The sequence below is a fragment of the Saimiri boliviensis genome, chromosome 2 (genome assembly GCF_048565385.1).
Source record: "Saimiri boliviensis isolate mSaiBol1 chromosome 2, mSaiBol1.pri, whole genome shotgun sequence".
NCBI classification, from domain to species: domain Eukaryota; kingdom Metazoa; phylum Chordata; class Mammalia; order Primates; family Cebidae; genus Saimiri; species Saimiri boliviensis.
This window is the reverse complement of record NC_133450.1, coordinates 22,487,632-22,507,263: the sequence shown is the minus strand read 5'-3', so window position 1 is coordinate 22,507,263 and position 19,632 is coordinate 22,487,632. Positions and strand designations below refer to the sequence as shown.

Genomic DNA, 19,632 nt, shown 5'->3' with positions numbered 1-19,632 from the left:
TATACCAATTTTTAGTTATAATTTGTGTGAATTTGCCCAACCTAAATTCCTGAGTGCCTGGAAAATACAACTTTTTTAAAGCTACTAATTTGTAACACAGTTTACTAATTCAAATTGACATCCCAACCTACTTATCTTTAAGGTACAGAATTTACCTTTTTGTTGTTAAGTGGAATTCTCATTAACAATGTAAAGCATTTTCCTTTCTACATTGTATTTTATTCAATTATCTGTAACAATGCCATATACTAGTAAGCAAAGCAAGCAACATTATTTTTTTAAATAACATCTTTAATTAAAGTTTTTGCAAAGGTAGAATATTAAACTTAAAATAGGTCTTAGTACATCAAAATACTAAGTTCTCTAATTGTATTCCAAGATGGTCTTTAAAACATAATATCCCATATATCACAGAAGAGCAACCTTGATCTGCAATGAATTTTACAAACATAATAAATATATTTACGCCATTACACATAACAGTATGTACAACAGCAGTTGACAATAGTAGCTCAGAACAGCAAAAAGGATTAGCCCTGCCCCCCCACCCCCTCCCCCGCAAATCATAGCCCTGATGCAGACTGGACTGATTAAGGAACTTTGACTGAAAGAGTAGTTACTAATTCAATATGGTTCTTCCCTTAAAAGAGAAAATGTTTTTTTGTTCCTCAAAATAAACAAAAATGTTAGTTTGGTGTGTTCTTCATTAAACCATAGACAATGACAAGACACAGTAAGGCAAGCTTAAAAAGGGAAGAATATAAACTTCATAATAATTTCATAGCATAATAGAGGACTAAAATGCAAAACTATTTAACATAAACTCATGAGAAAACAAATAAAGCAACTATTTTTTTTAACCAAAGAATTCAAAATCTGCTATAGCTGAGTCTGACAGGCAGGTGAAAGACATGAAATAAAATGAAAATGTACAAAGATGGATCAATAAACTATGGCATTGCACAAAAGCTCAAAAAAAGAATTCAAGATGAAAAAATCTGAAAATACAGGTATTTTCTCAAGTGGAAGAAATGCTAAGTCATAAAGAGAACGCCCAAGAGGAAACTACGTCTGTTTTCCTATACAAGGCATATTTACCCTCTGATAATAATGGTGACATTATTGCTATGAGAATCAAAAATTACTCTTAGAGGGAGACAACTCTTTTCATTCCTCCATAAAAGCCAGGAAAAAAAAAATGTTTGATTTTCATGATAGCAAAAGAAAATATTCATATAAAAGCTGTATCTTATTTTCTAAAACCAGAATCTATTAAGCTCATCAAGAACACAATTTAATTAGTACACACTGCAAAAGTCTTGATGTAATCTTAGAATAACAGACTGGGTTTGCTTTTAAAAGAGGCAACAGTGTAAATGTGACATTATGATGGCATTTTAACTAACAGAAAGAAATGTGAACATTTAAAAAATACAAAAGCCCAATAAAAAGATCCCCCTCATATAACAGACATTTTACTCTAGAAATTAATTGCACATCAAAGAGTTGTTTTAGCCATATGTGGCACTCCACGGAAATTAAATAGGCTCTCAGGCATTCAAATGGTCTGATTACCTAAATGACCACCAAGCAAGAGTTTGTATACTGAAAGGCACACATTTCTATGTTTTATCTTGTAATTTTGTGTAAATTTTCCTTAGCACTGTTGATTAATGTTTTTTAAGTAAAAGGTGCCATCACCATCTGTGCAAATGTAAACAAATCATCTCCAGAAACCATTACTTATTTTCATAATACCAAGTCCAAACTATTTTCTGCCTTTAGATACACATGCTACTTTCATTTTTAAATTCTGAAAGTGGGAATCCCTTGCCTTTTCAAAGGAATGACATTTTAATGGAACTTAATATGAAATGATTTGTTAAATATAATGTTAAAAGCATGATTAAGAATTCAAGTACAGTAAAAGATAAGCAAGTGACATTCTTACAGCAAAAGCTACTATAATAAAACTAAAACATGCTATTTGATTAAAAAGGAACACGATGCAAATAATATATAAGAGCACAATTTGGTACACAATGTAGCTTGGACCAGCTTTCAGAATTTTCACAGGTAAAAGAAAAGCATCTGCCAAGTATACCATAATTAATATGCAATATACAGGTGCAAATACAAATGGTTATTTCCTGCTTCAAAAATAACAAAATAACCACTATGAAAGCAGTGGTTGTTCATGTTTGAAAAATAAAGTTATAAAAACAGGCTAGTATACAATGCTACTATGAATATGAATGTTTGTCTACATAGAGGCCCCAAGAAGAGCTGAGTATCATACAGTAATCCAAGTTTCAGTAGCATAAAAACTACTAGATAGCCAAAGGGTTTCACTTAAGCAACACTGCAGCACTGCTGAATTTTTATAGGTAGTTCAGTCACCAACTTCTTTATTGAGTAAATACAAACCTACTAGCTACTGTATTGAAGAACAGTTGATGAACAACAGGACTTCTGTGATGTTACTCCCTCCCATTTCCTCTTCTCTCAGTCTTATTAATAATAATATATATTTTAAAACCTCTGTGTGCTTTAAGAGTCACAGAATAAACTTCCCCTCAAAAAACTAAATTAATATAGTGAAAATAAAAACTGTATTACCATTTATGGTACCTAAATAAAATCTAACTACTAGCATGCTAGACACCACCATTTACATCAAAGTTTAGAACATAAGTTAAAGAGACCAAGGTGGTTAAGCTGGGTGGGAAGTAGAAAAACAATTTTTGCCTTTTTTAAAGTTTAAAGATCTGTGTTAAAAAAGAAACACTATTTAACAGCTCACAGTTTCTTCTTTGTTAATGTACTTTAAAAAGTGTTGATGAGTTACTTCTGAAAACACAAAGGCAAAAGGAAGACAAAAATTGAAGACTAAAAAAATATATCAATATACAAGTAATCTAAACACATGTAAATTTTTGTCAAGATAAACCATGGAAAGTTGAATTCGTTATAAGAACACAATGGTGAAGACAAGCATTCCTGCAGTTCTCCCAGGCAGCGAATCACACTGAACACAGCAGTGCCACACTGTTCTTCAGATCCTCCTACAGAATACAGACCTACGCATTCTTAATATACATATTACATTTCTATTATTTTTAATATACAAGTCAAATTTCTATGCTTTCTTCCCAATGTGCAAACTGGAGCCAACGTCTTTATTTTCTCAATGGCCTGGAAGGACCATCAGATAAAAAAGAGGTAACTTAAGGCCCACTCACCTCTTCCCCCCAAATTTCCCCTCAAATTACAAAGTTGATTTTAAAAACTTGTTGAATTAGAATAATAGTTTTTTAAAATTCTTTACTAGTAAACACAAGAAACTTTTATAATTACTAAATTGTTTAATAAAAATCCAGGTCCTCACCACCTGCCCTATACTTTCATCAATGCACAGACTGTTATCTGAATGTTTAGTTTAAAGACTAAACACATTTATAAGAACACACTTCAGCCCAACAGGAAAAGTCTACGTATATTCATGTGTATACAATTTCAGCTAGAATATACGCTTGCAAAATAAAACTATATTCCTGAGGACCTAGTCTGGGGTTTCTTTTTAAGGTGTGGCACTAAAACAATTTTTTTGGTAAGGAAATTAAAGTTGTCATTTCAATTCCACTCAACTCAAACAAGACCCAAGTCTTTAATCACATTTAATAAATAGGAAAACCTAATTAAAATATCCACTCCTGGGTCAAATTTTATCTCCAAACTATGATCACTGATAACTTCCTTTAAATCTTAAATAGATGTTTCATAAAGCTGGAAAGGAAGAGGTATATATCACTGAGGGAGAACAGCAAGTAAAAATATTTAAGATCTATTAAGAGTTTTAAATTTTTTTCTTATACAAGTGAATTAAAATTCAACACCATAATTCTTACCCTTTGTAAAAAGCTCACACACAACTTTTAACCAAACATAACCACATACAATAAGCAATTTCAGTTCAATCTATCAAAAGGGAAGTTTCTTCAGTTCATTCCAACAAGTATCTTCTGACTGAACCCAAGTTGGAGGAAAGAATATAGACAAAGCTTTACATGCTAATTAACGGTGGCAGGTACCTGTATTTAAAATCAACAATTATGGTTTTCCTACACAAAACCCCAACCCTCCCACCCAACAGTCCCTGGTGCTACAGTTCCATGGCTTGCCAGTAAGTAGTGTCTATGTTGTCAAGGTCTATCTTTGTTCCAGTAGCTTTGCTTCTACTGCAATTTTCTGACATGCAGAAATGAAGTTTTGGTTGGCATATGCCCAAGTTTCAAACTGTCCACTTTAAATTTTTTTAAGTTTCTTTTATTTATAAAAGAAAAAAAGCAACTCTTCACCATTCTGCATCCCCAATGGCTTTGGAAAATATATAATCTCTTCCATTAAGATTCATAATGCCATCCTTGAGATGAAATTTCCATTTGTTTTTACTTCTGTGTATCTAAACAAAAACAAAATTAAAAGAATTAAGAGATACAATCAGAAAACAGGGAAAACAAGTAACGTAAAATCCATACACACCCACCACACACACCCACAAAACAGTATTTACAGTATTGTATTTGCAAATTGGTTTCTTTTGTTTTTGTAGAGACAGGGTCTCCCTATGTTGTGCAGGCTGGGCTCAAGCTCCTGGCCTCATGTGATCCTCCTGCCTCAGCCTCCCAAAGTGTTGGGATTACAGGTGTGAGTCACGGCACATGGCCTCAAAATTGGTTTATTAATAAAGTTTAATTTCACCCAAAAAACACCCCACAAAAAATTCACTCATTAGGTGGGTTTAAAATAAATCAATCAATCTGTAATTAGTACTATTTCATAGCTTTCAGTACTTGTGTTCATTAAAGTAGTGAAAAAATATTTCTTTACAAAATGTCTTATCCATCAGGTCTGCATATGTATTTTCAAGGTCTACCTCAAAAAGACTGTATCCTTCACAAAGCCCTCCCAAATCTTACCAGCTAAAACTATTATTTTCCAATGGTATTCTCACTGACATTTTCTTTTTTTTTTTTTTTTGAGACGGAGTTTCACTCGTTACCCAGGCTGGAGTGCAATGGCATGATCTCGGCTCACCGCCAACCTCCACCTCCTGGGTTCAGGCAATTCTTCTGCCTCAACCTCCTGAGTAGCTGGGATTACAGGCACGCACCACCATGCCCAGCTAGTTTTTCGTACTTTTAGTAGAGGCGGGGTTTCACCATGTTGACCAGGATGGTCTCGATCTCTTGACCTCGTGATCCACCCGCCTCGGCCTCCCAGAGTGCTGGGATTACAGGCTTGAGCCACCGCGCCCGGCTCTCATTGACATTTTTTACACCATTTGTAGGTAATACAATTATGGACTCATTTCTTCTACCAAAATAAAACTTCTTATTGTGTTCTCAAGCCCTAACATGGAACCTTATACATAGCAGTATTTAAAAAATACATCTAGGCCGGGCGTGGTAGCTCAAGCCTGTAATCCCAGCACTTTGGGAGGCCGAGGCAGGTGGATCACGAGGTCAAGAGATCGAGACCATCCTGGTCAACATGGTGAAACCCCGTCTCTACTAAAAATACAAAAAATTAGCTGGGCATGTTGGCGCGTGCCTGTAATCCCAGCTACTCAGGAGGCTGAGGCAGGAGAATTGCTTGAACCCAGGAGGCAGAGGTTGCGGTGAGCCGAGATCGCGCCATTGCACTCCAGCCTGGGTAACAAGAGCGAAACTCCGTCTCAAAAAAAAAAAAAGAAAAGAAAAGAAAAAAAAAATACATCTAAAGGATGCTGATCATCCAGTCACTTAGAGCAGATTTTAAAAACTACGTACATCCACAGTTAAAAAGCTGAAGGGCAGGCTCTGGGAACTCCCATCTTTGCCTTCACTTACAGTCCTTAGTTGTTTGTAATTCCATGGATTTGGTGGGGGAGAGGAACTGTAAAACTTAATGAACTGAAGTGACCTTTCTTCCTTTTCCCAGTAATTCGCACTAATTATTTAATGTTCAGTTCAAGTTCCACATCTTCTGCAAACAAGGCCCCATGGTTCTCCCTATTCTATGATTTAAAGGTACCTTAAAAAAAAAAATCAACTAGTTCAGCCTTTCATTTTCGGAAGAAGAAATGACAGCTTGGACAAGGTTCAATGGTTTGACCAAGGGTATATTGCTACTAAGTGATAATCATGACTTTCAAGTCTTGGTCCAATACTCTTTTTACTAAATCAGTCTGTTTCATATAATAATGTAGAAAAGCTCAACAGGTGCAGATTTTTTTTTTTTTAAGACAGAGTTTCACTCCGTTGCCCAGGCTAGATTGCAATGGCGTCATCTCGGCTCATTGCAACCTCCCCCTCCCAGGTTCGAGCAATTCTCCTGCCTCAGCCTCCTGAGTAGATGGGATTACAGGTACCTGGCTAATTTTTGTATTTTTGTGGAGATAGGTTTCACCAGGTTGGCCAGGCTGGTCTTGAAGTCCTGACCTCAGGTGATCCACCCACCTCGGCCTCCCAAAGTGCTGGGATTACTGGTGTGAGCCACCAGGCCCGTCCAGGTACAGATATTTTCTGAGATCTCATTCCTAAAATTCCATGGCCTAACCTCCCAGTGCAAACATTCTTCATGACATATTCCCAGCAAATGGTTGTGCAATGTCTGCTTGAATACAATTATAAATAGTGAGCAAAGAATTTCAAATTAAGTTATTCCTTTGGGGAACAGCTCTATTGTAAAATCTTTCATAGTTACCCTCACTGAAATCTGCTTCTCCAACTTCCATTCATTGATCCTAGCTCTGCCTTTTGAGACTTCAAAAAAACACACACACACATATACACAAAACAAAAAAATCACTCAACCTTCATCTTATTTGGAAACCTCTCTCATGCTCTTCTGAATTCTAACTTTTCTTACTTATTAAAGCAAAACAAAGCACAATAAAATTAAAACAGCAGGTAGGGCAAAGACCGTTGGATTAAAAGCTAATTACATCTCTGGTCTAAATACAGTAAGTACATGCTAAATGTAGCATATTAAGATTGATGACTCGAATGTCTATCAAGCATACCAGACTTGGCATGTTCAACACCAAACTGATGTCTTCTCCCAAACCAGCTCCACATGCAGCTTTTTTTCCCCACCTGAATTGATCATATCACCATTCTTCTTTCAGAATCCTCATCAAAAAATCTTGTGAGTCATTCTTGATTCCTTTTTCTTTTCTACTACACATCTCAGAATCAGGAAATCCTGTTGAGACTCTTCCTTCAAAACAAATCCAAGGATCCAACTACTTCTCATCAACTTTAATACCATCACCAAAGGCTGAGTCACCATTATCTTCCACCATGTGAATTATTATAATATCCCCCTACATAGTATGCTTGTTTTCAGCAACCTTTGCTTCCTCCTTACATTCTGCTCTCTATAACGAAAGAAAAGCAATCCTTTCAAAATTTAAATCAGATCATACCATGTGTCTCACTGAAACCTTCCAATAACTTTCTGACCCACTTAGAGTAAGAGCCACGTCCTTATATAATCCATACCATCGGCCTTCCCTTACTTCTCTATCTACTACTGTACTCTCCCCTTCCCTCATTCCAGTCCAGCCACACAGTCCTCCTCACTGTTCCTCACATACAACAGACTCTACCACCAGATGACAGGGCTAACAGAGTTAGCAGGGAGAAGTATGTACATAGGGAGAAGTATATATACAGGGAGAAGGATATATAGAGGGAGAAGTATATAAAACTGAAACCAAACCTGTCCTCTTTCCCTGCTCTTTATTCTTCCATACCAATTATCAGCTTCTAACATAATATACTGATCTTTTATTATGTTTTAAATAAATAAATAAATCCCAATTTATTATGTTTTAGCATCTATCTCCCCGTTTTAGCATCTATCTTCCCTAACTGAAGTAAGCCTCCTAATGGCAGGGACTGTTCTGTTTTGATCACTAGTGTATCTCAAGCTCCAAGAATTAGTGCCAAGGGACATCATAGACACTCAATTGTATTTGTTGCATGAAAAGACCACTGTCTCCCCTTTCCTTTGATTTCCTGTAAAGTATTATTTATCCTACAAATGTGTACACAAATGTATTTCCAGCATGAACCAAGTGACTGCAATCAGAAAGACACTGGGCTTAGCTAGGCAAAAACAAGTGATAAGTAGCCAGGAAATAGGGATTCTACAGACACAAGTAAAGAAGCTGACTACATTCTGTCACAGGACAGCACAATCTACAAAAAATAAATGCAGGAAAGTTTCATGGGCCAATTAATCCATACAATCAACACTGACGTCATACTGAGTGATAAATGGTAAATATTTTTATATTAACAGAAGTACATTGTCACAACTTAAAAAGCAATTCATTTACTGGCCCTAACCCCTTAATGAAGGAATGTTCTTAAAGCCAGGAGAAAGTCCTCCTAAATTTTCTAATTAGAAAGATGACCTATATCTGATGCTATTTTCACCAAATGCTGTATCAGCCCTTATCTACCCACTCATAAGCAAGAATTCTGCCATATTATTACCATTTAACTAAGATTTTGATTTGATTGGCAATACAAACTTTATTAGTCCTTCTATGATCTCTTCTAAAATTGAACCATTGTTGACATTCTACAGTTTAGGCTTTAAAACTACATTCCTAAAATTCAACATGGCTTAAACAACATCCAACTTCATTGTATGCAGTCATAGAACATTGCTATTCTCTTCTATTGGCTAATGACATCAAGCCATCACCCTCCTCCAATCTTTAAAGCAACTCACTTGATTCTTAAAATTAGACCTCTGCAAATTTTATACTTACTTATCATTCAGCACACTATTTAGAGCTATTTTCCACTTGCTAATTTAAAACACTAAAGTAATGTCTCTGGAAGCAAAAGAAACCAATTTTAACATTTAAAATATTATGAGTATAGTTTACGCCAAAGGAGAATACAATCATTCTCTTAAAGCAGAAAGACATTTAGAAGTATATTCTTCAGTCAGGCTAAAACAAAGGTCCTCTCTTGCCTGATAAATCTGACATCTCAACACGAAATTCTGTTCTGGATAATCTGTTTGCAAGGAGATCCCTTGACACTTCCTAACAATAAGGATTTATTGGTATCTTTTGTTTCAACCTCATACTCTTGCTCTATGTGTATCTAACAGGAATCTACATTTGTTATAATGCATATGGTATATGGTATTAAAAACAGTCTCTCAGAAGTCATAATGCACAAAAATGAATGCTGTGAAACTCTCAATGACCTTACTGACTTTATTCTATAACTTCACTCATAAAAAACTGTCCTAGGCCGGGCGCAGTGGCTCAAGCCTGTAATCCCAGCACTTTGGGAGGCCGAGGCGGGTGGATCACGAGGTCAAGAGATCGAGACCATCCTGGTCAACATGGTGAAACCCCGTCTCTACTAAAAATACAAAAAGTTAGCTGGGCATGGTGGCATGTGTCTGTAATCCCAGCTACTCAGGAGGCTGAGGCAGGAGAATTGCCTGAACCCAGGAGGCGGAGGTTGCGGTGAGCCGAGATCGCGCCATTGCACTCCAGCCTGGGTAACAAGAGCGAAACTCCGTCTCAAAAAAAAAAAAAAACTGTCCTAATTCCACTTTTTTATGAGCAAATAAGATCCATAGTATTGGCATTCTCCCTATAGATCTGTTTGCAGTAAGCACAGCTACTTATCACATTCATTTCTATAAAAGCAACAGAGTTAAGATTTTCTTCATCTATAAAGGAAACTTTATGCAGGGCACAAATTTTACATGTTCATAACTACATTTCCAGTGGCTAAAAAATAGTGTCTGGTGCATTTCTGTACTCTATAAATGTTTGTTGAATAAATAAGCTTCTGTTAGAATTTTCAGCATTTGGTAAAGACCACTACTAAAATTATAAATGCAATGTAATATGTGCATGTATTATAAGTTTAATGACTGCAGTAAAAACAAACTGTATTCCAATTTAAATGTCTGGAAAACAAAAATCTCAAAAATAATACAAATAAATATAACAAAAATACTTGGAAAGAAGCACCCTGTTTAGGAACTAAGGATATAAGGAATCAATAGCTAGTTTTCACAGTATCTGGTTTATTTTTTTCTTTTTATTTGTTTCGGTATCTGGTTTAAAAATTCCTTAATGTTAGCAAAATATAGCAAAATTAAATAACATTTTAAGTAATTTTCAGTAAAAACTTATCTGTTTTAGTACTGTTCATTGCCTTAGTCTTCTCCTTAGTAATAAAAATAGTTACAGAGATTCAATTGAATCCTTCTAATTTTGAGACAGTTGAGGCTGAACAGAAAATAGAATTATCTCATTGAGTTAGCCATTACCATAAAGGACAACCTCAAAGTGGCTATTTACTCTGCTTACAAGTTGAAAGTCTAAATAGAAAAAAAGATCATAGCTCTTTTCATTTCATTCATAACTTATTTTTCAAATGTAGAACTAAGAAATTAATCTTTCATTCTACTAAAATAATCCACATAACTATAACAGTGTTTTCATATCGTTCATAATGAATTTAAGAGGCAAGAATCAGCTGCCCAAATGTCTCAGTAAGGCAGAGAGAATGATGTAGGGAAGAAATTACAACACAAATAACGTCAGTAATCTGAAGATAACATCCTTACCTTATCATATTGGCATACAACGACATTTTCTGTGTCAAAAAGTTCCTGTCCTTCCTCATCACTCACATCATCTTCACTATTGAGGGGCTCCTACAAATAAAAGGATAGTTTATTTATGTATTACTATTAGAAGGCCTAATATTCACTGAAAAGAAATATAATAACCTTGATGTTCTTTGAGAACCAAATGCCAAATGCATATATGTATGTCATGAATATAATAGTCAAATCAGCTGTTAAGTTTGCCAGTATTACTTAAATGTAAGAAATTAAATATAATTAAAATAGTTAAGCTATATAGCTTATAAGTCTGGAAAGATGTTTTTGTTTTATTCTTTAAAAACGGTACAAGATAATTCTCCATAGTAACTGTTTAAGATGCCTAGAAGAGGACCTAATATGAAGGTTTAAAAGAGCTAATGGCACTATGTACTACAAACAATATAAAACGAAAAATAGTGGAGAAGTTAGAGGAGAAAAGAAGGGCAATACAATAGGTTACCAGTTTGCCCTAATGTCTTTAGAGAACTTGGACTCTGAATACAAATCAGCATGCTTATTAGCATTATGATGGTCATGGTGGAGGCATGAAGCAGAATTAAGATTCAGACTTTTTTTTTTTTTTCCTTAAAGGCAGGGAGTAGGAAATCTCAGCATTAAAGAGAATTAAGGGCCAAGATAAAACGTAACTAGAGCATAAAATAACCAAACATGTTAAACTTTGCTCCAATTGTGAAAGAAGATAAAAGATGTAACTGAGATTTCTAATAAACAGAGAAAGAGAAGACAAAACAAAAGTAGAGAGAACAATAATCAAGATGGTAGTATGAGAAGCCATAGTGGCTCATGCTTGTAATTCTAGCACTTTGGGAGGCCTGGGTGGGACAATCACTTCAGGCCAGGAGTTTGAGACCAGCCGGGAAAATATAGTGAGATGCCATCTCTACAAAAAATTAAAAAATCAGCAAGATATGGTGGCATATGCCTATAGTCCCACCTACTTAGGAGGATGAGGTAGGAGGATTACTTGACTCCAGGTGGTCAAAGCTATAATGAGCCTTGATCACACCACTGCACTCCAGCCTGGACAACAACCTGAGACTCTTATCTCTCCCAACAACAACAACAAAAAGATTATATCTAGGCCTATGCCTACCTACACACAGGTGTGTATGTATAGATACTCTTTAATTTAAAATAGGTATAATCAAAGTAAAGTGAAAAAAATTTTGAGGTAAACTTCAAGTAACATAAAATTCAACATTTTAACATTTGTAAATGTACAATTCAGGTGCAATGAACATTTATAATGTGTATAACACTCACCACTACCTAATTCCAGAACATTTCATCACTCTTTCCCATTAAGCTGTCACTCCCCATGCTCCCTGTCCCCTGGCAATCAATAGTCTGCTGTCTGTATGGATTTGCCTATTCCGGATATTTCATATAAATGGAATCATATATGTGGCCTTGTGTGGCTATCTTTCACACAGCATGTTTTCAAGGTTCATTCATGTTGTAGCACATATGAATATTTCCTTTTTATGGCTAAATAATATTCCACTGTTACCAGTGCATTCATCAGCTGATGAACATGTGGGTTGTTTATACCATTTTGGATATCATAAATAGGGCTGCTACAATCACATACAGGTTTTTGTTGAAAAACATGTTTTCAGTTCTCTTGTGTATATACTTATATAAGAGTGGAACTGCTGGGTCATATGGATAATTCTATACTTAATTTTTGAGGACCATCAAACTGTTTTCCACAGCAGCTATACCATTTTACATTTCCACCAACAATGCACAAGGGTTCCAATTTCTCCAAATCCTTACCAGCATTTATTTTTTTTCTTGTTTTTTTTTTTTTGAATACAGCTCTCGTAGTAGATGTGAAGTGGTTATATCTCACTGTGGTTTTCATTTGATGCTGAGCATTTTTTCAGATGCCTGTTGGCTATTTGTGTATCTCCTTTGGAGAAATGTCTACTCAAGTCTTTTGCCAGCTTTTAAATTGGGCTTTTTGTTGTTACACTGTTTAAGAGTTCTTTATATATTCTGGATAGTAGATCCTTATAAAATACATGATTTGCAAACATTTGCTCCCAGCTACTCAGAAGGCTGGGGAGAAGGATCGTTCCAGCCTGGGATGTCAAAATGCTAAGGCTGCAGTGAGCCATGATCACTGCACTCCAGCCTGGGCAACAGAGATTCTGTCTCAAAAAACAAAAAATATCTTTTTAATCTACAAAGTCCACTTTTTCTTTGATTGTACTCTGGATGTCATATCTAAGAAACTGCTGCTGAAACTATGAAGATTTACCCCTATGTTTTCTTCTAAGAGTTTTACAATTTCGCTCCTAGAGGTAGGTCTCTAATCTACTTTCAGTTAATTTTTGTATATGGTATGCTGTAGGGGTCCAACTTAACTCTTTTGCATGTGGATATTCAACTGTCCAAGCATCATTTGTTGAAGACTATTCTGTCCCTACTGAACAATCTTGGCTTACATAAAAGTTTCACAAAAAAAAAAAAAAAAAAGCATAAATGGTAATATAAAAAGATAAACCTAAGGCTTACAGATCCAAAATGTTTGAAAAGTAAAAGAATGAAAAAAGCTGTACCAGGCAAATTCTAACCACAGCAAAGCTGGTACACCTCTATTAGTATCACATAAACACTCTTTATGGTTTAAAAAAATTACTAGCAATAAAGAAAGACATTATAAAATCATAAATGGTTCGATGCACTGAGAAAAAACAATGAATGTTAAACTTACATGCACCCATTTTGAAGCTCAAAATATAAAAATAAAAATAGCAGAAGAACAAAAGAAACATATGAACTACCATACTGTGAGATATGAACATATCTCACTCGGTAGTAAAAAATGGATCAAGCACACAAAAAATATCAAAGATACTTAAAGAGCATCTGGGCAAACCTATTGACACTGTAATCTAACACACACACACAAGTACCAAACAAGTGCAGAAAAGAAAATTCTTTTCAAAGCATATACAAAAACTGGCCAAATCAAGGAAGTCTCAAGCAATTTCAAAGGATTCACGCATCACACAGATTATATTCTTTACAAACAAAACAATTAAGTCATAATAGAAATTAATAGAATAGGAAAAAACACACTATAGAGAATAAATCTAAAAGTTTACTCTTTGAACAACATACCCCTGGAAAGACCGAACAAGAAAAAAAGAAACAAATGGCACAATAATTATATTAGGAATGAAGAAAAAGGGAAATGACAACAAATGATTCTGGCATCAAAAAGATACTATCATGATTAACTTTATGTTAATCAACTTGAAAATGTAGATAAATATATAAAGAGCCCTAGAAAAATGTAACTTATCAAAACTGTCTCAAACAGAAACAAAATACTTGAAAGGGCATGAAGATTACTAGATCCAGGTATCTGTAGTGGCATGTTTTAACAATATCAACAAAAAATTAAATACAATCTCTTAAAAAAAAAAAAAAAAAAAAAAAGCTCAAAATAGAGAAAACAAGTCCCCAAAATTGGTTAAAATTGGTTTTATAAAGCTACCATAACCTGACAACCTGGTAAGAAGAGTACGAGAACAGAAAATCAAAGACAGTATCTATCACTCACGAATATCTATGAAAAAGGCCTAAACAAAGTGAATTCAGTAACTTATAGAAAGAGAAATAGAAAATGATCAAGTTGTGCTAACCCAGAAATACAAGATTGGTTTACAAATAGAAAATTCATTAATGAAACTCATTATAAATAATATTACAGCAAGAAATTGTATAATAAATCATTGCAAAAAAAGTGTTGAATTAAATGCAACATTAGCTTACAGTTTAAAAAACAAAGAAATGCAAAGAAGGGAATTTACTAATCTAATAAAGATATCCATTAAAAAAAAAAAACCCACAACAAACATTAGACTTAACTGTGAAGCATGGAAAAGATTACTTTTCAGTTTAAGAATAAGAGAAGGGACCTGCTATAACCATTTCTAATCAATATTGTTCTGGAAGGCTTAGCCAACAAGCCATAAAAAAAACTGACATTCGGCTGGGCGTGGTGGCTCAAGCCTGTAATCCCAGCACTTTGGGAGGCCGAGGCAGGTGGATCACGAGGTCAAGAGATCGGACCATCCTGGTCAGCTTGGTGAAACCCCGTCTCTACCAAAAATACAAAAAATTAGCTGGGCACGGTGGTACGTGCCTGTAATCCCAGCTACTCGGGAGGCTGAGGCAGGAGAATTGTCTGAACCCAGGAGGCAGAGGTTGCGGTGAACCGAGATCGCGCCATTGCACTCCAGCCTGGGTAACAAGAGCGAAACTCTGTCTCATTAAAAAAAAAAAAAAAATTTGACATTTTTCATATAAGATGTTAATATCTACACAGAAGATACAAAAGAATCTACGGATACATTATGAGGACTAACAAAAGATATTAGGAAGGTGGCTGGTTCAAGGATGACTATTAAAAGCTCTCTACATTTCCATACTACCAATAAACAACTGGAAAATGTAATAAAAACATGTTATTTAGAGTCGCAATGAAACTATAAAGAATTTATTGGGGGAATTCTGAAGAAACCCTTCCACACAATAAAACACAAATATCAAATAAATACACAAAAAGAGCCTTTACTCCTTAGTAAGTGAGGAAATGCAAACTAAAACCAAAATGAAATACTATTTTCTACTTACCAGACCAGTAAAAATTAGGAAGCTTGACACTGTCAGGTATTGATAAGGATGTATGGACATCTGCACAATTATGTAATGAATGGCAGAAATGATTTGGGATTTTATTGTAAAGTTGCAAATGTGCATGCCTTGGGAGCCAGAAGTTCACTGTTTAGGTATAAAATTTAGAGAACCTCTTGCATTTGTGACCCCAGAAGACATACACTACAATATTTTATAACTGTTTGTAACAGTAACCAATTAGAAACAATCCTGATGCCCATTGGATTAGAAACACTGAGAAATAAAATTATGGTATATTCTTCAATGAAAATAATTATAGCTATATGCAACAACTTGGATAAACCTCAGGAGTATCACTCTGAGGGAAAAAAAACACTTGCAGAAGAATATATAATTACTTCATTTATGTTTTAAAGATGCAAAATTAAATATGCTATTTAGGAACATAAATATATATGGCAAAATTAAAAAGCAATTAATGATCAATACAAAATGTATGAACAAAGGTACTTTGATGGCCTAGGAAAGAAGATGGGATTAGGAAGAGGCACCTAAAACACGTTAAATAAAAGCAGATTTTATTTTAACTAGATGGTGGGTACTAGGATTATTTATATCTTGAAACATTTCTGTTAATTTGTGTCTATTCAATATTCAATAATAAACTTTTTTTTTTTAAGTTACTTAGATAATTTAGAACCTTGTACTAAGAAATAAGAAGACTGCATTTTAGGCCAAACAAGGCAATTAACAATGAAAACTGAGGTGGGACAAAATTTTTTTGGAGACTAGTAAGTAAGCTAGAATAACTTTGGGGAAAAGAAAGGTGTATTTATATGCTTCTAGAAGAACACAGACATTAAGGGGACATAGGTTTTTAAGGAACTGGTACGAAAAGTGGACCATAAAGTTTTAAATATTTAATAAAACTGTGAAATTTAGTTCTTCTTGAGTTTGCTCTCTCCCCAAATGTTGCCATGCTTTTTAAATTACTGAAGCAAAAGATTAACCACATCTATTTTTCTATCAGTGTCTTATGTTTAAGCTACATTATAAATGCATAAGCCAGAGTTAGAATTACTTGTACTCTTTACTACACATATTAATGCAATTTAATTTGGTATACATTTTTATTACCAGCTATAAGAAATCATGAAATAAATATAGTTAGAATATAAAAATCTTACTAAAGTTAAAACAATCTTTAAAATCTTATGTTACATAGCACCTAACAGTCTCTGAAAATATAGGATATAATTTATCAGTTTGGCACCAACTAAAAAAGGAAATGACTGAGTAGATTATCATTTTAAGTATTTAACTAGAAACGTACTTCTTCCACCTGCCCATCTTCAGCTCCATCTTTCTCTTTGTCTTCCTCCTCATCATCATCATAGTCTTCTTCTTCATCTTCATCTTCTTCAGATGACGTATCCCCAGTTCCATCAACTTGTAAGACCAATGGAGCTTGTGTTTGAGCAGGCTGGGCCTGTGGTTGCTGCTGGCCAGTTGCAGTTATCTGTGCTTGGGCTGGTGTAGGTGCTGCCACTGTCGTAGGTATAACTTGAGTCTTATTTCCTGTAAATAAGATTTGCTGAGGCTGAATGATGACACCTGTCTGTGGTGAAATCCCTCCAGGAAGAGGAGCCAGTACCTAAAGCAAAAGAAAACCACATAATAGTAACTAGTTAAGAGGATCAAGTATGGTATATAGAAATAGGACCAAACGCTGAAGAATCACCAGAAATGGCCATATTGCATACACAATTAAAACTACCCAATTACAAAAGCAATCTTTAACTAGTGTACTGACCCACTAAACTTCTATTTTACCAAATTTCTGGAAAATAAGGATTTTCTAAAGATAATTACTTCACCTCATTTATTCAGCACATAATATGTACATGCCAGATACCAGGCCAAGAGTTGAACACTGCCTTTATATGAGGAACACTGGACTGAGAATCTGAAAACCTGGGTCTACTTTTGTCTAAGGTCAGACATAGATACAGCAGAGGCAAGTCATTTAATTCCTTTTGGCCTCCGTCATTTCAATGTTAGACTAGGATCAAAGTTCTTAACCCTGGCTGCAAAATAAGAACCACCTGGTAGCTTAAAAAGTATTGATAACTTGGTCATACCCCTAATATTCTAACTCAGTGTAAGGTAAAAGCTAATTATTTTTCTAAAAACCACCAGATCAGATAATTTCTTAAATTCCTTCCCAGGTTCTGCATCTAAAATTCTAAAGTAAGCCACAACTTACTAACAAATATTAATTCTATATATTATAATAAAGAAGAACTTGATACTTTTTACCTGCCATTAGGTTCAAGGAATGCAAACATAAGACATAGTATTTCTTTTAAAACACTTACACGTGGTTTAACAGTTCAAAAGACCAAAAAAAAAAAAGGTACAATAGGCAAACAAAGCACTAACAACTCAAAAAGACAGGAGACATAGTACAAATATGACACAGTATTATGGGACCACAAGAGAGGGTACGAAATCCAACTTGGGGGACAAGGCATGATCAAGTATTACTTGTATCATTAGCAAGTAATACTTGAGTTTCTGTTTGTGATTTATGGCAGCAGTTCCCAACCTGTTAGAAACCAGCTGCACAGCAAGAGGTGAGCGAGGATTACCATCTGAGCTCTGCCTCCTGTCAGATCAACGGCAGCATGAGATTCTCATAGGAGCACAAACCCTACTGTGAACTGCACATGCGAGGACAGAGGTTATGCACTCCTTGTGCTTGATGATCTGAAGTAAAAGTTTCACCCTGAAACCATCCCCGCTGCCCCATGCGTGGAAAAGCTGCCTTCTGCACAATCAGTCCCTGGTATCAAAAAGCTGGGGGACCGATGCTCTAAGATTAGCCGGGTTTTTTATGTTTTATTTGTTTGGAGGACGTGCAGGGAGTTGCCAGACAGCATTCTTAGGAGAAGAGTAACAACAAGTGAAACCTAGAAGTGACAGCAGTATGTAATTTTGGAAGGATGCAAATAAACTGGATTAATACTACTGCTCTGATCTTGTCTCTATCATCATACTATTTTATTGACATTTTAAAAGGAGGCAGACACATAAACAGTACATAAGTTCCTCAAGAAAACAACCATCCCTCTTTCATTTTAGTGCTCACAGCACAAGAATATAATGCAAGTATATCCAAGTGTTTATTTTGATGCAAATGTAGCTAAAGAATGTACCTGGGAGCATGGCAAGAAATAAACTTGGAGAGTACAAAGAAACAAGATCCACAAAAAGATCTTATTAACATTGAGTTGTTTAGGCTTCTTCCAGAACGCAACGGGAAGTTGTTAAAAGGTTTTTTTAGAAAGACAGGCCAGGCACGGTGGCTCACGCCTATAATCCTAGCACTTTGGGAGACCAAGGCAGGTACATTACCCGAAGTCAGGAGTTCAGGGCCAGCTTAACCAACATGGTAAAACTCCGTCTCTATTAAAAATACAAAAATTAGCTGGGCACAGTAGTGCATGCCTGTAATCCCATCTACTTGGAAGACTGAGGCAGGATAACGCCTGAACCCAGGAGGCGCAGGTGGCAGTGAGCTGAGATTGCACCATTGCACCATTGCACTCCAGCCTGGGCGACAGAGACAGACTCTATCTAAAAAAAAAGAAAGAAAGAAAAAGAAAAAACAGAAAGATGGCTATAAATCAGTCAGGTTAGGAGGGCACAAGATAAGAGGCAGAGACAATACCAAAACATGGAAAAACTGCAGTTAAAAAAAAAAGATACCTTGGATATTAGAGATAAGGAAAAGGAAGATTCCACACACTCATTTCCAGAATACAGAATAAACATCATGAAACTAGAGTCATGTCTGCCTCATTCACTCCTAAATTCCTTGACCAGATACCTTGGATATTAATAAGGAAAAGGAAGATTCCACACACCCATTTCCAGAATACAGAATAACCATCATGAAACTAGAGTCATGTCTGCCTCATTCACTCCTAAATTCCTTGACCCTTGTGAATATCCTTAGACTCAGTAACTGCTTATTGAATAAAGGCTGAATGACCAGGTTAGGAGGCTGGAAGGAGAGTGCTGCCACATTCAAGGGGATGATGACGGATGGGCAGACACAACAATAATTGTTGTTTAATAGATGCTGAATCTAGATTAAGCTGTATACAGGAGAAATTCGAAACAACAGGGTCTGTAGTACTGAAGAAGAGTCTAAGAAATCGTGCATATAAGGGGAGGGGAACT

The 19,632-nt window shown here is 35.4% G+C and overlaps 1 protein-coding gene across 1 annotated transcript in view; it reads right to left on the bottom strand.

Moving 5' to 3' along the window:
* Window positions 1–1,074: 1,074 nt before the first annotated feature.
* Window positions 1,075–19,632, bottom strand: part of GTF2A1 (general transcription factor IIA subunit 1) — a 47,757-nt gene continuing 29,199 nt past the window's right edge. The window contains exons 7-9 of the mRNA XM_039469187.2: window positions 16,718–17,038; window positions 10,666–10,755; window positions 1,075–4,462 (exon numbers count right to left, since the gene is read on the bottom strand). Of these exons, the coding sequence (XP_039325121.1) occupies window positions 4,355–4,462; window positions 10,666–10,755; window positions 16,718–17,038 (519 nt within the window). The 3' untranslated portion in view covers window positions 1,075–4,354. The remainder of the gene's footprint in view (window positions 4,463–10,665; window positions 10,756–16,717; window positions 17,039–19,632) is intronic.